Source organism: Ursus americanus, chromosome 14 (genome assembly GCF_024610735.1).
Source record: "Ursus americanus isolate L20-20 chromosome 14, mUrsAme1.1.p, whole genome shotgun sequence".
NCBI lineage: Eukaryota > Metazoa > Chordata > Mammalia > Carnivora > Ursidae > Ursus > Ursus americanus.
Window position 1 is genome coordinate 33175572 of NC_142140.1, and position 22232 is coordinate 33197803.

The window sequence follows — 22232 nt, forward strand, 5'->3', positions numbered from 1 at the left end:
CGTCAGGCTCCTCCACTATGAGCCTGCTTCTTCCTCTCCCACTCCCCCTGCTTGTGTTCCCTCTCTCGCTGGCTGTCTCTATCTCTGTCAAATAAATAAAATCTTAAAAAAAAAAAAAAAAAAAATTCCCAGAAAGATACGTAAAAGATTGAAAGGATTCACAGTAAGCATGGAGACCTATAATAATGCCCAACATGGGTATTACCTTATCACATTTTTAAAAAATCAAAATAAACACATGAGGGTGCTTGGGTGGCTCAGTTGGTTAATCGTCTGCCTTTGGCTCAGGTCATAATCCCAGGGTCCTGGGACTGAGCCCTGCATCTGGCTCCCTACCCAGTGGGGAGCCTGCTTCTCCCTCTCCTGCTCACCCTTCCCCCTGCTTGTACACTTGCTTGCTCTCTCTCAAATAAATAAAATCTTAAATAAGATGAACACATGAAAAAATGTTCAACATCATTGGTCACTGGGGAAATGTAAATCAAAACCACAATCACATACCACTTTATAACCATGAGAATAGTAAGTGTAGGTGAACATGCAAGAGAAACTGCATACAGTGCTAATGGAAATATAAAATGACAGAGTTTGGAAAACTTTTACAATTCCTCAAATGCTAAACATACAGTTATATATGACTCAGCAATGCTACTCTTCTCTCCCAAGAGACCTGAAAATATGTCTTACATAAGTTCTGTATTAGTGTTCATAGTGTATCTTTAATAGCCAAAAAGCAGGATTAACCCAAATGTCCACCAACTGATGAAGGAATAAACATAATGTGGTATATGCATAAAATGGAATATTATGCAGTGATGAAAAAGAATGATGTACTGCTACATGTTACAACATGATGAGCCTTAAAACATTACACTAAGTGAAAGAATCCAGGCACAAAATACCACATATGGTATGATTCCAATTTATGAAATGTCTAGAATAGACAAATCTAGAGTAACAGAAAGTAGATTAGTGGTTACCTAAGACTGGAGACAAGGGAGAAGATGGAGAACGACTGCTGATGAACACAGGGGTTCTTTTTGGGGGTGATAAAAATGTTCTAAAATTCATTGTGGGGATGGTTGCATAACTCTAAATAAACTCTAATTGTACTCTTTAAAAAAACACTGCATCATAAGTTTTATTTGGGCACATTATAGATGACAACTTCCTTCTTCCTGGGGAAGGAAACAGTCATCCAAACCTGGGAAGCACAGAGAACTCCCATCAAACTCAACAAAAGCCCACCAACACCAAGACACAGCACAGTAAAATCTGCAATATACAGAGGTAAGGAAAGAATCCTGCAAGCAGCAAGGGAAAAGAAATCCCTAACCTACAAAGGAAGACAAATCAGGTAGTAGTAGATCTCTCCAAAGAAACCTGGCAGGCCAGAAAAGAGTGGCTTGATATATTCAAGGTGCTGAAGGGGAAAAATATGCCGTCAAGAATACTTATCCATCAAGGTTGTCATCTAGAATAGAAGGAGATCAAGAGCTTCCCAAACAAAAACTAAAGGAGTTCATGATGACTAAACTACCACCCCACAAAAAGTATTAAAGAGGACCCTTTAAGTGGGAAAGAAAGACCAAAAGCAACAAAAGCTGGAAAGAAACAGAGAAAATCTCCAGAAACAGCAACTTTACAGGCAATACAATGGCACTACATTCTTATCTATAAATAATTACTCTGAATGTAAATGAACTAAATGCCCCAATCAAAAGATATAAAGTATCAGAATGGATATAAAAAAAACCACACACACCCCATCTATATGATGCTTACAAGAAACTCATTTTAGACCTAAAGACACCTGCAGATTGAAAGTGAGGTGATAAAGAACAAACTATCATGCTAACAGAAGTCAAAAGAAAGCCAGAGTAGCCATATTTATACCAAACTAGATTTTGAACCAAAAAACGTAACGAGATAAAGAAGGGTACTATCTCATAAACAAGGGGTCTAACAACAAGAAGATCTAACAATTGTAAATATTTACGCCCCCAACTTGGGAGCACCCAAAGATATAAATCAATTAATAACAAACATAAGGAAACTCAGTAATAGCAACGGGAGACTTTAATACACCACTTACAGCAATGGACAGATTAAGCAGAAAATCAAAAGGGAACAATGGCTTTGAATGATACACTGGACCAGAGGGACTTAACAGACATATTCAGAACATTTCATCCTAAAGCAGAATACACATTCTTTTTGAGGGCACATGGAACATTCTCCAGAATAGATCACATACTGGATCACAAATCAGGCCTTCAACAAAGTACAAAAAGACTGAGATCATACCATGCATATTTTCAGACCACAATGCTATGAAACCTGAAGTCAACCACAAGAAAAAATTTGGAAAGACCACAAACACATGGAGGTTAAAGAATGTCCTACTAAAGAAAGAGGAGGTTAACCAGGAAATTAAAGAAGAAATTTTAAAAAATGCATGGAAGCAAATGAAAACACAACAGTCCAAAACCTCTGGGATGCAGCAAAGGTGGTTGTAAGAGGAAAGTATACTGCAATACAAGCCTACATCAAGAAGCAAGAAAAATCTCAAATATACAACCTAACCTTACACCTAAAAGAGCTAGAAAAGGAACAGCAAATAAAGCCTAAAGCAGCAGAAGAAAGGAAATAATAAAGATAAGAGCAGAGATAAAAAATAGTAGAAAAGATCAATGAAACTAAAATCTGTTTCTCTGAAAGAATAAAACTGATAAACCCCTGGCCAGACTTATCAAAACGAGAAGAGAAAGGACCCAAATAAATTAAATCACAAATGAAAGAAGAGAGATCACAACCAACACCACAGAACTACAAACAACTATTACAAACAATAGTAAGAGACTATTATGAAAAATCATATGCCAACAAAATAAGCATCTGGAAGAAATGGATAAATTCTTAGAAACATACAAACTGCCAAAACTGAAACAGGAAGAAAAAAATTTGAATAGACCCATAACCAGCAAAGAAAATGAATGAGTAATCAAAAATCTCCCAAATTCAAAAGTCTAGGGCCAGATGGCTTCCCAGAATTCTACCAGACATTTGAAGAAAAGTTAATACACATTCTTCTCAAACAGTTCCAAAAAAAGAGAAATGGAAAGAAAACTTCCAAACTCATTCTATGAGGCATTACCTTGATTCCAAAACCAAAGACCCCACCAAAAAGGAAAATTATAGGCCAATACACTTGATGAACACAGATGTGAAAATTCTCAACAAGACACTAGCAAATCAACTTCAACAGTACATTAAAAGAATTATTCACCATGATCAAGTGGGATTTATTCCTGGACTGCAGGGATGGTTCAATATTTACAGATGAGTCAACATGATACACCACATTAATAAAAGAAAGGATAAGAAACATATGATCCTCTCAACTGATGCAGAAAAAGCATTTGACAAGGTACAGCATACTTTTTTGATTAAAACTCTTCACAGTGTAGGGATAGAGGGAACATACCTCAATATCAAAGAAGCCATATACAAAAAGCCCACAGCAAATATCATTCTCAATGGGGAAAACCTGAGAGCTTTTCCCCATGGTCAGGAACACAGCAGGAATGTCCACTATCACCACTGTCGTTCAACATAGTACTAGAAGTCCTAACCTCAGCAATCAGACACCAAAAAGAAATAAAAGGCATCCAAATTGGCAAAGAAGTCAAACTCTCACTCTTTGCAGATGACATGATACTCTATGTAGAAAACTCAAAAGATTCCACCCCAAAATTGCTAGCACTCATACAGGAATTCAGCAAAGTGGCAGGATATAAAATCAATGCACAGAAATCAGTTGCATTTCTATATACTAACAATGAGAAGAAAGAGAAATTAAGGAGTCAATCCCATTTACAATTGCACCAAAAGCTATGATACTTAGGAATAAACCTAACCAAATAGGCAAAGGATCTGTACTCAGAAAACTACAGAACATTCATGAAAGAAATTGAGAAAGACAAAGATATGGAAACACATTCCATGCTCGTGGACTGGAAGAACAAATACTGTTAAAATGTCTATGCTACCCAGAGCAATCCACACATTCAATGCAATCCCTATCAAAATACCATCAACTTTTTTCACAGAGCTGGAACAAATAATCCTGTAATTTGTATGGAACCAGAAAAGACCCCAAACAGCCAAAGCAATCTTGAAAAAGAAAACAAAAGCTGGTGGCATCACAATGCCAGACTTCAAGCTCTTATTACAAAGCTATACTCATCAAGACAGTACGGTACTGGCACAAAACAGACACACAGATCAACAGAACAGAATAGAGAACCCAGAAATGGACCCTCAACTCTATGGTCAACTAATCTTCAACAAAGCAGGAAAGAATATCCAATGGAAAAAAACACAGTCTCTTCAACAAATGGTGTTGGGAGAACTGGACAGCAACATGCAGAAGAATGAAACTGGACTACTTTCATACACCACACACAAAGATAAATTCGAAATGGGTGAAAGACCTAAATGTGAGACGGGAATCCATCAAAAGCCTAGAGTAGAACATAGGCAGCAACTTCTTTGACCTCAGCCATAGCAACTTATTAGACATGTCTCTAGAGGCAAGGGAAACAAAAGCAAAAATGAACTATTGGGACTTCATCAAGGTAAAAAGCTTCTGCACAGCAAAGAAAACAATCAACAAAACTAAAAGGCAACCTAGAGAATGGGAGAACATATTTGCAAATGATGTGTCCAAAAAAGGGTTAGTATCCAAAATCTATAAAGAACTTATCAAACTCAACACCCCAAAAATGAATAATCCAGTTAAGAAATGGGCAAAAGGGGCGCCTGGGTGGCTCAGTCACTTAAGCGTCTGCCTTCGGCTCAAGTCATAATCCTGGAGTCCTGGGATCAAGTCCTGCCATCGGGCAGCCTGCTCAGCAGAGAGCTGCCTTCTCCCTCTCCCTGCTGCTCCCCCTGCTTGTGCTCCCTCTCTCTAATAAATTTAAAAATCTTAAAAAAAAGAAAAAAGAAAAAAGAAATGGGCAGAAGACACGAACAGACATTTTTCCAAAGACATATAGATGCCTAATAAGCACATGAAAAGATGCTCAACTTCACTCATTATCAGGAGAATACAAACCAAAACCATGATGAGATACCACCTCACACCTGTCAAAACGGCTAAAATTAATGGCACAGGAAACAACAGATGTTGGCAGGTATGTGGAGAAAGGGGAACCCTCTTACACTGTTGATGAGACTGCAAACTGATGCAGCCACTCTGGAAAACTGTATGGCGGTTCCTCAAAAAGTTAAAAACAGATTTACCCTATGACCCAGCAATTGCACTACTAGGCATTTACCCAAAGGACACAAAAAATACTGATTCAAAGGGGCAGATGCACCCTGTTTATAGCAGCATTATCAACTATAGCCAAAATATGGAAAGAGCCCAGGTGTCCATCGACTGATTAATGGATAAAGAAGATGGTATATTACTCAGCCATCAAGAAGAATGAAATTCTGCCATTTGCAATGACCTGGATGGAACTAGAAGGTATTGTGGCACCTGGGTGGCTCAGTCAGTTCAATGTCTGCCTTCAGCTCAGGTCATGATCTCAGGGTCCTGGGATCGAGCCCGACATCGGGCTCCCTGCTCAGCGGGGAGTCTGCCTCTCCCTCTCCTCCCTCTGCTTCTCCCTTCTGCTTCTGCTCTCTCTCTTGCTCTCCCTCTCTCTCAAATAAATAAGAAAAAAAACAAAAACAAAATGAGGGGTTATAGAGGGAGGTGTGTGGGGGAACGGGCTAAATGGGTAATGGGTATTTAGGAGAGCACTTGTGATGCACACTGGGTATTATATGTAAGTGATGAAACACTAAATTCTACATCTGAAACAACGTCACCATATATATTAACTAGAATTTAAATAAAAACTTGAAGAAAAAAAAAACCCAAAACATTGCATTGTATCCTTTAAAAGGTTAACTTTATGCTATGTGAATTAAGCCTCAATAAAACTGTTACAGAGAAATTAAAAATCAAGAGATCCCTTTATTTTCTAATTTTTATTGAAAATTTTGGTGAATTCATTTTTAAACAGAGCTCAATTCTAAATTGATCTTAATTCTAACTGTGATGTTAATTTTAAGTAAATTTTAAACCAAATCACAACTTTTAAACAAATACCTGTTTGTACAGCAGTATCCTTTTTGGGAGAGGTTGCAGAATTGGTACATGTATTCTTTTTACCACTGACATCATCCAAGCCATGTCCTAAATTTGAAATGTTGTTAGTAGATGCATTATATTCCACTTTTATCAACTGGCAAGAGAAATATATTATCCAACATAATGACAGTTCAGAAAGAGTAACAGAAAGTATGTGTAGCAGCAACTAAATACACACAAGATTTTTAGTGCAATCAGTGTGAACACTGCAATAAAAATGTAAAAGGGCTATCCTAAAGTTTCTTACAAAAAGTGACCTGCATTTTTATCCCATACTGAATACAGGGGGAGATCACTTCATAGATTTCTCTAAAAAAACTGGGCAAAAAAAATATACATTTTACCTACTGTAAGCAAAACATAAGAAAATTTATGTAAAATGGGAAACAAACGCAGAAGAAAAATTATTAAATTTCCTTACTACTTACAGCCCATTGACAAGTCCTTGAAATAGACAGTGACATTCCTCTAGGAACTCAACTGCCTGGATGTTGACACTTTGCTAAGGGCAAAAGGCAATCTTAGCCCAACCCCCACAATCCTGTAAGTCTACTTTAAGATAAAAAAAATTCCTTCGGAAACTTCCTTTATCTCTACCGCCGTCCCGGCCCCCGATACATGTTGACAATCATCCCCCAATCATATGATCCACTGATATAATCTGAAGGGTCTCATAACTAAGGTTTTATCAGACAGTAATAAATGACCTTTTCCCAACAATAGCTAGCCCCCTCAAGGTCCTGGAAACCTTGCTTTCAAATTCCTTAGAAACTTACACTGTCCCTAACCCTGCACAACTTGAAAGTATATAATGAGCCACTCCTCATGACCCTAAGTGCTGCTCTTTCTGCCCACAGGTCCTGTCCCCGTGCTTTAATAAAACCACCTTTTTGCACCAAAGGTATCTCAAGAATTCTTTCTTGGCTGTCAGCTTTGAACCCTAACATCTTTCCTATATCGTAAAAGATTATTGGGAAGTGTAACATTATTTAATTCTGCTCTTAAGGCAATTTCCCAAATAAAATAAGCATTATGAAGTTACATTAGTTCAAGGTCTGAAATTCCTTAAACAATATTCAGTCAACAGGCGTGTTAAAGGTATTAAAAAGAGGCAGTTATTTAAAATCCTCTTCAAAAGATATTATAAGTAAAATTCTAGTGAAGTGCTTACCGCCAAGATTTTTAATCAATCCAGAAGTGTCATGTCCCTTTTGAGCCAGTTCTCGGATTCTCTGTTCTTGTTTCAGCCTCTGTGCTAGCTCCTGTGCTCTCTGCATCGTCTGGAATAGCTCATTTGTCTTGAGAGTCATGATTTCCTGTTAATATTGAAGTGCACAAAATTATTAAATATAATCATCAAACACGTACAGACTTGACTACTCTGAGCAGATAAGCTCCTACTATGTGCCAGGCGCTATTCAAGATACTGGGAGAACCAGTCAACAGGGCAAAGTTTCTCGCTTTTGGAGCTTACATTTTAGTATCATATTCTACAGCTGTATTAGACCACAAATATAAGAACTCTTTTTACCCACTGAAGTTTATAGTAATAGTTTTCAAAGTTTCTAAAACCAGTGGTCATTTCCATCAGAATTCCATTAAGATTAAAAATAGATTATTAAGAGGTAAAATACAAGGTTTATGGCCATTTCTTGCAATTCAAACAAATGAGCCTTTGACTTTTTCACGTACATAGTTATTTCATAGGAGTAGTTGGCTCAACCTATTCAACATGACGAAATTAAACCCAGACCATCTGCTGCTTCATCAGCTAAGTGTTGAGTGAAGGCTGAAAATGGGAAATATCAAGAAAATGCAGACTCTGGGCTCCATCTCCCAGGGCCAGGGGAAATGCTCTATGCTCTACTCTAAACCTCACAAATCCCTGGCAATCACATGTCATTGTAGGATTTGCTCATGTCAGGTCAGCTCAAACATGGCACCTGACACAATCATACCTACGCTGCGTGTACCATTTAATAGAGATGTTCTCCTAGCTAACCAGGTATCTACTCTTTTTTAAAAAGGCTCTTATTTAGCACACAGGAAAACTCTGACACAGCAATAAAATGTATCATCAATCCCAGCCAATCACAGCAAATATATGCTCCTGTTCACTAATGGATACAGACAGAAAGGCCAATCATTTCTTTTAACACATCTAGAATATTTATTAAAAATCATTGCTTAGAGGGGCGCCTGGGTGGCTCAGTCGTTAAGCGTCTGCCTTTGGCTCAGGGTGTGATCCCGGCGTTCTGGGATAAAGCCCTGCATCAGGCTCCTCCACTGGGAGCCTGCTTCTTCCTCGCCCGCTCCCCCTGCTTATGTTCCCTCTCTCGCTGGCTGTCTCTCTCTCTGTCAAATAAATACATAAAATCTTTAAAAAAATATATACATATCATTGCTTAGAAAACATTTCAAAATGAAGCACATGGATAACTTTTGTCCTGTACTGTATTGGCCTTTCTTAGCAGAGGAAAAAACCCAAGCAATACAGCATTTGTGAAGCAATCCCTTAAAATAATTAAACCTTCTCTAGCTTTTCCCTTTCATTCATAACCTTTATAAATGCAAAACTTCAGTGTTTCTGCATACACCTTCAAAATTTCAAAATACATGCAAATGTTCAACTTCTGATTATTTTTCCTTTAAAAATACATCCATTTTTATTCTATAATGTTATTTATAATATAAATACTACCATGTTCATGGACTGAAAGTATTATAATGTCTATTCTACTCAAAGCAATCCACAGAGTCAATGTAATCCCTATCAAAATACCAATAGTATTTTCCATAGAACTAGAACAAATAATCTTAAAATCTTTATGGAACCACAAAGGACCCCAAATAGCCAAAGCAATTTTGAGGAAGCAGAACAAAGCTGAAGGTATCACAATCTCAGATTTCAAGTCATATATGCTACAAAGCTAGTACTCAAAATAGTATAGTAATGGCACAAAACAGATCAGTAGAAGAGGACAGATGGCCCAGGAATAAAACCATGTTTAGATGGTCAACTAATCTATGACAAAGGCGGCAAGAATATGCAATGGGTAAGACAGTCTCTTCAACAAAAAAGGCTGGGAAAACCGGACAGTTACATGCACAAGAATGAAACTGGATTTTCTTCCACCATACACAAAAATAAACTCAAATAGATCTAAACTGTGAGACCTAAAACCATAAAACTCCTTAAAGAAAACATAAGCAGTAACCTCTTGGACCTCAGCCTTATCAACGTTTTTTTAGATCTGTCTCCTCAGGCAAGGGAAATAAAAGCACAAATAAACTGTTGGAGATTACATCAAAATAAAAAGCTTCTACACAACAAAAGAAACCATCCACAAAACAACACAACAAATTACTAAATGGGAGAAGATATTAGCAAACAATAAATGTGAAAAGGAGTTAATAAACAAAATACACAAAAGAACTAATGTAACTCAACATCAAAACCCCAAATTCATTTTATTTCAAGACAGAGAGCATGAGCACATGAATGGGGGAGAGGGGCCAAGGAAGGGCAGATGGAGAGAATCTTAAGCAGGCTCCACATTGGGCTTCATCTCACGACCCAGTAAGCATGACCTGAACTGAAATCAAGAGTCAGACACTTAACCAACTGAGCCACCCTGGTGTCCCCCCCCCAAAATAATCTGATTTTTAAAAAAGGGCAGGGGACCCAAACAAACATTTTCCCAAAGCATACAAATGGCTAACAGACACAGGAAAAGATGCTCAACATCACTAATCATCAGGGAAATGCAAATCAAAACCATAATTATATCATCTCACCCTAGTCAGCACAGTTAGTATCAAAAAGATTAGAAACAACAAGTGTTGGTGAGGATGTACAGAAAAGGAACCCTCCTGCACTACTGGTGGGAATGGAAATCAGTATAACCTCTGTGGAAAACAGTATGGACCTTCCTCAAAAAATTAGAAGTAGATCACATGATCCAGTAATTCCACTACAGAGTATTTACCGAAAAGAAACAAAAGATATATGCACCTGTACGTTTACTGCAGCATTATTTACAATAGCCAAGATATGCAAGCAGCCCAAGTGTCCATGAGCAGATGAATAGATAAAGAAGATGTGGTATATACAAAAAGTAGAGTATTATTCCATAAAAAAGAATGAGATCTTGCCATCTGCAGTAACATGGATGGGCACAGAGGGTATTATGCTCAATGAAATAAGTCAGATGGGAAAGACAAATACTATATGAAGTCACTACATGTGGAATCTAAAAAGATAAAATGAAAAGCAAAACAAAAAACCCCAAACAAACACAAAAAGAGACCCACAAACCAGTACCGGGGAAGCAGGGGTTAGTAAATGAGGGAAGAGGAGTGGGAGATACAGACTTCCAGTTATGAAATGAAGAAGTCATAGGGATAAAAGCTACAGCACAGGAATACAGTCAATGGTACTATAATATTGTGTATGGTATGCTTGTGAAGACAGCATAACATACAGGACTCTTGAATCACTGTTGCTGTACACCTGAAACTAATGTAACACTGTGTGTCAACTATATTTCAATAAAAATTTTTTAAATATATACTTACTTCCTTTTGTTTTTGCTTAAGTATGTCTTGTTCATACTGTTTCTGCATCTCTTCTCGTTCCCGTGCTAAGCGACGCTCCTCTTCTTCTTCTTCCTTCTTTCTTTGCTGTTCTTCCAGCTGCTTCTTCCTGCGTTTCTCTTCTACCTGAGCAGTGATGGCTTTCTAGTTATAAATCATAAATCATAAAAAGCACTGTCACAAATTTAAAAAACCCATTTGAAGCATTTGTATTTCTAAAATAAGTTTATCAGTAGCAGATAATATATAATATAGTATTACATATATAAATAAAGTTAAAATGTCAAATTTCCAATGTATTTGTCCCATCTCTCGTCTGTCAAATTCTATATGATTTTCTTTAACCAGAGGAGGGCTGTTAGAAGAAGTAATTCAAAAACAACTAAAGAAAAAAATCTCAGCACTTAGCATAGTGCCTGGTAAGTAGCAGTCGTTCTGTAATTCACTTACTGATTAAGACTAACAATATTAATTAAACTGAATTCTTCATGTATCAGAGGTTTTAAAGAATTATTCAGAATTTTAAGTCCCTTTAGTGTTAGACTAAAATTAGGAGAGAATTTTAATCTTAGTCTCCTTTCTTATATTATCTGCTAGATTTCTCAATCAGAATTCTACTTCAATGCCCGATATAGTTCCCTTAAAAGAACTAATTCTCATCCTAAACGAAATTCAGAAGAACTAAAAACATGAAAAAAAATAACCAGTACTAACTTTAGATTTAGTGCCATTTCATATATACAACTTACACAACATTAAAGACCTTCTCTTCTGGCAGGCTGTACTATGTGATACTGTCTGGTTCTCAGCATCAGTATAATTTTAATATTAATGCCAGCTGGAGTAAGAATTAGATTCATCACAGGACTGGAGAGGGCTTGTGCTGTACATTTATATTAGAATTTTAATTTCCATTTATTTAGATATCCACTGGCCATGACTAATACTTATTAATGCAAAGAACAGTATTTTACAATGCAATACCTGATGTTCTAACTGTTTCTGTCGTCGCCTGTCACGTTCTTCGATCTGAGCTGGATCCAAGAGAGCAGTCATAGAACGGAGAAAGCTGGCAAGACAGACACTTTAGCTATTCAAAACTCCCAAAAGGTAATTTTAACAAGATGCTAAATTATTTTTGTTTCAGATATATCCACTAGTCACTTCTACTTTAAAGAAAAATACCAAACCTGAAATCAATTAACACATATTATAAATATAACCACAGTCCTTTTAATAAAGCACACAGATTTTCTTAAACATTAATAAACACTGAAAAATAAACTTACTTTGTTTTCTGACTATTTGCCGTGGTTATATCTCTAACCGGTTTTGCTATATGCTCCTCCTCTGAAGGTTCGACCTGGCTTCCAGTTGTAGGTGTATAAACACTGCGGAGATCAGCCAGTTCCTGAGTGTCCGGAGAGACACAGAAGTACTCTGGTTGGTTGTGTGGTGACCGAGAGGACATTTGAGATTGAGAAGCAGGATAGTTCTTTAATGAATCAAAATGCATTGCCCATCTGTCATGTTCCTCACCCTAATCATGATAAATAAGAATTACTAAGAATTTTTCCAATTGTTCTCATGTATAAAGTCCTAAATGATAATCAAACACAATTTTTAAAAATCACCATAGAGCAGAATAAGCATCATAAAAATTAACGGAGCTACATTCTTTACTAATTCCATATCTACTTAGATAACTAACATGAAGAATATGAGAAATTCAAAGAATAAGGAAATTCCTAAAAAGTTATTTTTAAGAAACCATGCAAAATCATTAACTAAATGCAGTCAATAAAAGGTTTACAAGAGCAAATGTGTAATAATTTGAATACTGTAGTCTTGTCAAATAGTTTTAGGATACTTTTAGGTTTATGATTAAAGACTCAAATTATTTTTTCCCTTTATATCATCCACATAAATTTATAAGTTACCTTTGAAGATGTAATTTTTCCCTCTATTTTTCTTTGCCGATCATCTTCTATTTGCTTATTCAAATCTTCAATCCATTTCCTCTGCTGTTCTTGTTTCAAGGCACTGAAAGGGCGCTCCGGTGGTAATGCTTCCTAAACAACAGTCATCAAAACTATCTACAGTGGAGCTCTCTTTTTCTAACCACTTTATAAATCTTGCCAAAAATTTATACAGATTTAAGCAGAAAGGCATTTATCTCTAAGAGGAACAATAACTGTAAACAAAAAAATTTGAGTTATACAAAAATTAAACATGTATTTCAATTTTCAGAATATTTGTAACATATACTAGTAAAGAACAAGGAACTAAACGTAAAAAAAAAGTAATTTTCTAATGAAAAATAAATCCTTTATCTAAAATAATTATAAGATTTTTCAAAAGTCTATCCTAATAGTTTTGTTTACACTTTGAAAGGAGTTACTGATAATTTACAATAGATGAATATTGTTTTACATTTGGCTTCAGAATACAACAAATGTTGCCTTTGGACCAAGAGCCAGAAGGATGTAAGAGAGCCAGAGGTTTTCTCTTGAATCATGATGTCTTTCTAGGATATCCCTCTTTTCCATTCAATAAAAGGTTTACAAGAGCAAATGTAAGTGCTATAGCCCTATCACAGTCTATGACGTTTCAGTAAGAAAAACATACTGTGTTCAGGTTAAGTCCTTGAATTCTAAGAAAAAAACAAAAATTAAACAGTAGCATAAAAATTTGTTGCTTAATTTATGAGAATTTGGTATGCTCTAACAAAAAGAAAAGAATATATTCTTTTTTTTTTTTTTAAAGATTTTATTTATTTATTCGACAGAGATAGAGACAGCCAGTGAGAGAGGGAACACGAGCAGGGGGAGTGGGAGAGGAAGAAGCAGGCTCACAGCAGAAGAGCCTGATGTGGGGCTCGATCCCATAACTCCGGGATCACACCCTGAGCCGAAGGCAGACGCTTAACCACTGTGCCACCCAGGCGCCCCGAAAAGAATATATTCTACTCAAATTGTCCTGAAAGGCAAAAGCTAAGCAACAAATACTTTATTATATGGAATAACTGCAAGACATAATTTAAAAAGTAGTTTGAATATTACAATGGCAATATACCTGATGTTACTTTCCGCCTTTGTTTTTATTTTTTAAAGATTTTATTTATTTATTTGACAGAGAGAGAGAGAGACAGCCAGCGAGAGGGAACACAAGCAGGGGGAGTGGGAGAGGAAGAATCAGGCTACCAGCCAAGGAGCCTAATGCGGGGCTCAAACCCAGAATGCTGGGATCACGCCCTGAGCCAAAGGCAGACGCTTAAGGACTGCGCCACCCAGGCGCCCCCACCACCGCCTTTGTTTTTAACAGAAACAATGACAAAGCTCCTAGTCTGTAAGCAATTGCTTTGATCAAAGGAAGGAAATATTTATATAAAAGAAAAAAATCTTAATATCTCATGTATTCTTACATTTTTCAAAGAGATAAAAACCATCACATTTCTTTAAGCTTAAAAGAACCACTTCAAAAGGAGTATTATCTTATCTTCAGGTAGGTAAGTGAATAATTCTAGCTCTAAAAATGTTATCTTAAGAGATGAAAATGGAAAAGAAAAACAAATGGCCCCTTTGAACTTCTTACAAGACATTCTCAACATGGCACTCAATCACCTTAGAACTCTGTCATCTGTTTCTTACGTCTGATTTAACCAGATCTGGTTTCAAGTCTGTTTTTTCAGTTTGCCTTTTTAATTTGTTCATTTGTTTTTTACATTCACATTTGAGTGAAATAATATGGTATTTGTCCTTCTCTGACTTACTTTGCTTAGCATAATACTTTCTGGCTCCATGTTGTTGCAAATGGCAAGATTTCACTCTTTTTTATGGCTGAGTTATATTCCATTGTATATATACCATATCTTCTTCATCCATTCATCTATCAATGGACACTTGGGCTGCTTCCATAATTTGGCTAATGTAAATAATGCCGTAACGAACACAGGGGTGCACCTATCCATTCGAATTAGTGTTTTCATATTCTTTGGGTAAATACCCAGTACTGCCAATTACTGGATCATATGGTAGTTCTATTTTTAATTTTCTGAGCATACTGTTTTCCACAGTGGCTGCACCAGTTTGCATTCCCCCCAACAGCGCATGAGAGTTCCCTTTTCTCCACATCTTTGCCAGTACTTGTTGTTTCTTGTGTTTTTGATTTTAGCATTTCTGACAGGTGTGAGGTGATATCTCATTATAGTTTTCATTTGCATTTCCCTGATGCTGAGTGATGCTGAGTATCTTTTCATAGGTCTGTTGGCCATCTGCAGTATGTCTTCTTTCAAGAAATGTCTGTTCATGTCTTCTGCCCATTTTTAAATTGGATTACTTGTTTTTTTGTATGCCAAGTTAAGTTCTGTATATATTTTGGAGACTAAACCCTCATCAAGTATATCATTTGCAAATACCTTCTCCCATTCAGTAGGTTGTCTTTTAGTTTTGTTGTCTCCTTTACTGTACAGAAGTTTTTTATTTTGATGAAGACCCAATAGTTTATTTTTGCTTTTGTTCCCCCTGCCTGAGGAGATGGATCTAGAAAAATGCTGCTGTGGCTAATGGCAGAGAAATTACTGCATATGGTGCTCTCTTTTAGCATTTTTATGGTTTCAGGTCTCACATCTGGGTCCTTAATCCATTCTGAGTTTATATTTGTGTATGGTGTAAGAAAGTGGTCCAGTTTCTTCTTTTAAATATAGCTGCCCAGTTTTTCCAATGTGTTTCTTTTTTAAGTTGGAAATTCCTTCAGACAAATTTCTTAAGGCAATTCCTTCATGAATTGGGGTAAATCTTGTCAAATACTTTTTGTGTACCTATTGAGATTTCTTTTTTAAGTAGGCTTGATGCTCAGCATGGAACCTAACATGGGGCTTCAACTCACAACTGTGAGATCAAGACCTGAGCTGAGATGAAGAGTTGAATGCTTAACACACTGAGCCATCCAGGCGCCCCCGCCAACATATTTTCTTTCATTATTAAAATGGTATACCTGTGGATTTTAAAATATTTCCTTAACTACCTAGGAAAAATCTTAGTCATGACATATTATTACTTTTAAAAAATACATATTTGAGAGAGTGACAGAAAGCACAAGAAGGGGAAGGTCAGAGGGAGCAGCAGACTCCCCACTGAGCAAAGAGCCCGATGTGGGACTTGATCCCCGGGGCCTCTGGGATCATGACCTGAGCCAAAGGTAGAAGTTTAACCAACTGAGCCACCCAGGCACCCATATTTATTACTTTTTATATATTACTGAAATTTAATTGGTAATATTTTCTTTAGAATTTTTGGGTGTATATTCCTGAATAAAATAAACCTTATTTTCCTGGCTTTAGTATCAAGTTTATATTGGTCTTGTACAATGAATTGGGAGCTATTCCATATTTTTACCATCTGGGTATCTGAATAAACTTGGAATTTATTCCATAAAAGTTTGGTAGAAATTGTTAGTAAAACCACTTGGACATTTTACTTCCCTTGTGGGGAAATCTTTCTAACCAGACCTACATTTAACAGTAACAAGACTATTCAAGTGTTTCGTTTAAGTCAGTTCCTTTTTTTTTTTTTTTTAAGTAATCTGTACACCCAACATGGGGCTCAAACTTACAAGAGTCACACGCTCTACCAACTGAGCCAGCCAGGTGCCCCCAAGTCACTTACTTTAAGTTATGATTTTTACAGTAATTTCTCCATTTCACCTAAGTTTTCAGAATTGTTGGCATAAGATATCCACTAATAAATTATCTGCTAATAAATTACCCCACCTGCAATTATGCCATTTTCTCATAATTTTATCTTCTTGATCAGTCTTTTCTAGAGATATATTTTGTTATTTCTTTCAAAACAGGCAACTTTCAGCTTTGTATGTTATGACTGGTACCCCTATTTTCATGATTTCTTCTAATTTAATCTGTTGTTCCTTTTTCTAACTTAATATGGACACCTAGCATACTGCTTAAAAGGTTTTCTTTTCTAATACACTTTCTCTTGAATTTTTGATGTGTTTCTGGTGTGTAACCATTATCATTTTGTTCCAAGTATTTGTGATTTCCATTATAGTTTTTTTTTACTCAAGTTACTCAGTGTGATTTTTAATTTCCAAATACGTATTTAGTAGTTAAAAAACTCTTATTAGTAACTTCTAAGTTACTTGTAGTTAGAGATCACTTTACAATAGCTATTTAAATTTTATCTGAATCTTTATGTCCTAACACAAATCACTTTTTGTAAATATCCATGTGTGCCTGAGAAAGTATTTCCCAATTGTTGAACAAAGAATCTGATCTGTTGGGGCACCTGGGTGGCTAAGTAGTTAAAGCGTTTTCCTTCAGCTCAGGGTCCTGGGATCGAACCCCGCATCGGGCTCCCTGCTCTGCTGGGAGCCTGCTTCTTCCTCTCTCCCATTCCCCCTGCTTGTGTTCCCTCTCTCGCTGGCTGTCTCGCTCTCTGTCAAATAAATAAAATCTAAAACAAAAACAAAAACCTGATATGTTAACTAGGACCAACTTGCTATTCTGATTTCTACACTGAAATCTCTGTTTAAATAAAGAATTTATAAGTTTCTCTGCTGTTTTAGGGTGCGTGGGTGGCACAGTTGGTTAAGTGTCTAACTCCTGGCTTTGGTTTGGACTGTGATCTCGGGGTCGTGAGATCAAGCCTTGCATTGGGCTCCATGCTCAGCACAGATTCTGCTGGAGATTCTCTGTCCCCCTCCCATTCACGGTCTCACTTTCTCTATAAAATAAATAAATATTTTTAAAAAATTTCTCTGCAGTTTTAACAATTTCTCAATTCAGATATTGAAGTCTTTATTTGAGTCTACCAATTTTTGTTTCATATATTTTTATCAGGTTCACGCACGTTAAAAATTGCTATACCTTCTTGATATGCTAAATCTTCCATCTATATTTACAACCCTCACCATCCCTAATAATGATTTGTCTTATTTTTATTAGTGCAGCAATAACAATTTTATTTTGGTTAGCATTTTTTTGATCCTATTGTTTTCAACCTTGCTGTATTCCTATGCTTTAGGTGTGTCTTGTATTCTAGAAAGTATCTAGATTTCTTTATTCTAATCAGTAATTTTCTTAATTGGTGAGTTTTGCTTCACCTAGATTTATTATATTTATTGATACATTTGGTCCTATTTCTACCTTAATCTTACATTTCAGTTTACCCACTTTATTTTTAAGGCTTTAAATTTTTGACATCGAAGATATCATCTTCTAATAAGAACTTTAATATGTTCGCATATCCTTTGATCTTGCCATCCTCTGCCAACACATCAAGGTTGGTATTAACTAGACCTTTCAGTTATTAAGGATATATATATATAATTTTTAAAGATTTTATTTATTTATTTGACAGAGAGAGAGACAGCCAGAGAGAGAGGGAACACAAGCAGGGGGAATGGGAGAGGAAGAAGCAGGCTCCCAGCAGAGCAGGGAGCCTGATACGGGGCTTGATCCCAGGACCCTGGGTTCATGCCCTGAGCTGAAGGCAGACACTTAACGACTGAGCCACCCAGGTGCCCCAAGTATATATTTTTTATAAAGATAACAATCAACTCTACCAAGGTAAATAACCACAAATCTCTTGCAGCATCCCTTAATTTACCTTACCTTTTTGGTTAAGCACTTCATTCAAAACTGGTTTCAATGTCATCTTTTAATAAAAATCTTCAGAAGACTTTAATGGCTGAGGATCTTTTATTATCTATCATAGATACATAGATAATGATAGCTTGGCTACATATGAAATTCTAAGTTTTAAGTTCTTTCCATCAACTTTGAAAATATGATTCCATAGTTATCTTGTACCCAGTGTTGCTGCCAGAAAAAGTGAAGCTCAAACTTGTTCTTTTATATACTGCTTGTTCTTTCTTTCTGCAGGCCTTTAGAATTTCTTGGTCTTCCATATTCCTAAATTTCAGGTTAGTATGTATAGTGAGGTATTCCTTATTCTCTTTTCGGGGTGCTCTCTAGCCCTTTAAATCAAGGGTCAGTTAATAAACTGATCTCAATTACTTTTTCAAGTATTTCCTCTCTTCTCCAAATTTCCCTCTTGTTTGGAGGGAATGTCAGCATTTCTATTTTCATTTTCATACTGCCTTAAAATTTTTTCCCCATTTGTCCTTTCCTTTTTCAAGATTTTTAAAAATATATATGGCTTTCCAATTATTTATTCATTCCCTAGCTCTATCATTCCCACTATTTCTCATCTATTATATTTTATACTTTATTGTATGTTTCACACCTAAATTTTCTGCATGGTTGTCTCTCTTCCATGTTCTCACTTATAACACTTTCCCTTACTTCTTTTATTATATTCATTAAACTAAATTTATGAATTCATCTGTCCTAATATTTTTGCTTCTGTTAGACTCTGATATCCTCTATCTGCACTGTTCTTCCTTTGAAATTGTTGTTCCTCTAACATTTATGTTATTTGCAGCAGTTAATTTTTTTCCTGGCATTACCAACCAAACTTGTCCAGCAACGAACAGCCAATATATTCAGTAGCAGCAATGGCAGAGGAGACTAGCCTGGCCCTAGGATGGAAACTTCAGGCACTAAAAACAATCACTCCCCTCAGAGCTTCTTTTTTGAGAACACTCCTTAGATTGTAACCGTAATTCACCAGACAAGCGAGTATGAACAGGAAGGGGCAGAGTAGTCTCCACCTGATCTTCCAAGTGCCTGCAAAGAAGTAAGATTTAAGCAAGGACTGGCCCAGGATTTTATTCTATGGGACAGCTAGAACAGAGATCTGACTTACAGTAAATGTGAGGCACTGTTTAAGATAATGACATTAGGGGATGGGGGGAAGCATATTAACAAGAACAGAATTCCAACCATTCATTTCCTATTTTCTTCTCCCACAGAGATGGTGGGTTAACTTCTACCACACGCAACCTACCAATTCAACAAACCAAAAATACTCGTTTTTCCAGTATCTTAGGAACTGACCTTAAGGGCAAGTACTAGCAGTTTACAACCGAGGTTCAGAATCTTGAGATGATGGGATCTTAGTATTTTTAAGCTTGTAAAAGCTTATTTGTTGTCAGTATTTTCTGCTTAACTTTAATTTTTGGTTATGTTTTTCTTATAACATTATAGCAAATTCTGTGACTTCTCTGTTGATATTTGAAAATTTGATACACGTGTTTGTAGAAAACAAAATTACTGATACTTTTATTGTCCAAATACTCTGATAATACCCTAGTAAAAATGTGCCTCAATTTCTCATATTTATTTTTGGCTTACAAATCACAAAAATATTATTTTTACATCTTTGTTATTGACTCTACATTTTAGCAAAAATAATTTATCATGGGGGTGCCTGGGTGGCTCAGTTAAGCATCCAACTCTTGATTTCAGCTCAGGTCTTGATTTCAAAGTCATGAGTTCAAGTCCCATGCTGGGCTCCACTCTGGGCATAGAGCTTACATTAAAATAAATAAGTTAACAGCTTTCTCTCCCAAAGTAATGTTTCTAAAATTACTAGCAATTTTGCTTTTTGTTTTTTTTAAATTTTGATTGGCTTATATAATCTATTTTTAATAATGTGTAATTTTATTTCAAGTGTATCTCTTTTAAGGTCTGTGGGGTTCTCATACCTCTGCTTTTAAATAAAAGATTTTTGACCTTTCAGAGTTGATTTTTGTTTTCTGTGTGTACAGATTACACTAGCTATTCTGTTTATAATTAAGCTAGTGGTTATCTTTGCTTTCTACATTCTTAACCTTTACGTGGGTTTCAGAATCATAATTAACTCTGTCTTTATAGAGAGATCATGCAACACATCAACACAAAAGCATAAAGCATAAAACAAACAAAAGCATAAAGAAAAGTGGAATGTTTCCCTTTGCTTCCATTACTCTCTCACCAGACTTAGACAATGCCAACAATCTGCTTTCTTTTATGTATTCATATTTGTTGATACATCGTCCATATTTTTTTCCCTTTAAACATAGAAATGGTTATATCATATGTACTGTTTTGCAATTTACCTTATTTCACAAAGTCTCAGAGACTTTGTGGAAGCTATATAGTCCCTTTTTTTAAACCACAAATTCCTTACTGTGTTTTAATTCTGATTCATTTTCTGACCCAGAAATAATCTTTAAAAACTTCTTTAAAAAAATGAAAAATCAGGGAAAGATCTTTGGGAGAAATATTTTATCAATTCTTACAGATCTGAACATATCTTTATGCTCCCTTTACATGTGAACATGTTGTTTAGGCATTAAATTCTTTGCCCCAAGGGTATATGTAGGGTATCTATTAAACCCTATAAACACTGTTCTATTATCTACAGAGGAGAAATTTAAGGTTAACTTGATTTTTGTTCTGTCTTCTTATTTTAAATGCTTGAAGAAGTCTATACTTGTTCTTGAAATTTTAACAGTTATTAGGATGTATATTTTTAAATCAAAGTAAAAGTCAAAAAAGGAAAAGACACATATATATTATCCAATTATGATTATGCATACATATTAATGCATACATATATATATACATATTAAGATGACATTCATATGTATTATTATTGGGTGTGGTGCCTGCTTAAGATTCTCTCCCTCTCCCTCTGCTCCTCCTCTCTCCACACTGCCCCTCATACTCCACCGGCTTGTGTGTGCTGTCTCTCCCCCCCAAAAAAACAAAAAAAACCAAAACAAAGCAAAAACCAAAAACTCTCTTCTTAAAAAGAAAAGAAAATTGGTAAAAATTTAACAAAAAAAATTAAATATAAAATACCAGAGGATCCAACGATTCCACTTATGGGTATATACCCAAAAGTATTAAGAACAAAGCCTCAAAGAGATTATGTGTAAACCAATGTTCACAGCAGCATTATTCCACAACAGCCAAAAAGGGGTAACAACTCAAATGTCCATCAACATTTGGATGGATAAACAAAATGTAGTTGTTATAAACACAATGAAATATTATTTAGCCTTAAAAAGGAATGAGATTCTGATATATGCTACAACATGGATGAACCCTGAAAACTTAATGGTAAGTGAACTTTGTCAGACAAAAAGATTCAAATATTACAAAATTCCACTTAAAGGTATCTAGAATAGTCAAATTCATAGACAAATTAGAATGGCTGCCAACAGTTAGGGGGAGGGAAAAATGGGGAGTGTTTAATGGATACAGTTCAGTTTGTAAAGATAAAAAAATTCTGGAGGAGGACAGTGGTGATGGTTGCCTGACAACGTGAATGTACCTAATCCCTCTATACTGCACATTTAAAAATTACTAAAATGGTAAATTCTGTGTTATGTGTATTTTTCCACAATAAAAAAAAGGTTAAAAAGGAATAAAAGTAGAAATTTTTATTGGCCAAATGCAGAACTATGGTATGGTGGTAGCAATAAGAAGCTTAAACACAATAGTTCAAAATTACACAGT

General features: G+C 35.8%; 1 protein-coding gene across 8 annotated transcripts in view; it reads right to left on the minus strand.

The window, feature by feature from the left end:
• Positions 1–22232, minus strand: part of CCDC66 (coiled-coil domain containing 66) — a 75509-nt gene that overhangs the window by 35838 nt on the left and 17439 nt on the right. For 7 of the 8 annotated variants that reach the window (XM_087866949.1, XM_045807382.2, XM_087866950.1 and 4 more), the window contains 6 exons: positions 12745–12876; positions 12094–12344; positions 11789–11873; positions 10787–10948; positions 7380–7524; positions 6167–6253 (listed from right to left, as the gene is read on the minus strand). In XM_087866949.1, the coding sequence (XP_087723075.1) occupies positions 6167–6253; positions 7380–7524; positions 10787–10948; positions 11789–11873; positions 12094–12344; positions 12745–12876 (862 nt within the window). The remainder of the gene's footprint in view (positions 1–6166; positions 6254–7379; positions 7525–10786; positions 10949–11788; positions 11874–12093; positions 12345–12744; positions 12877–22232) is intronic. The other variant, XM_045807387.2, reaches the window with a different exon arrangement.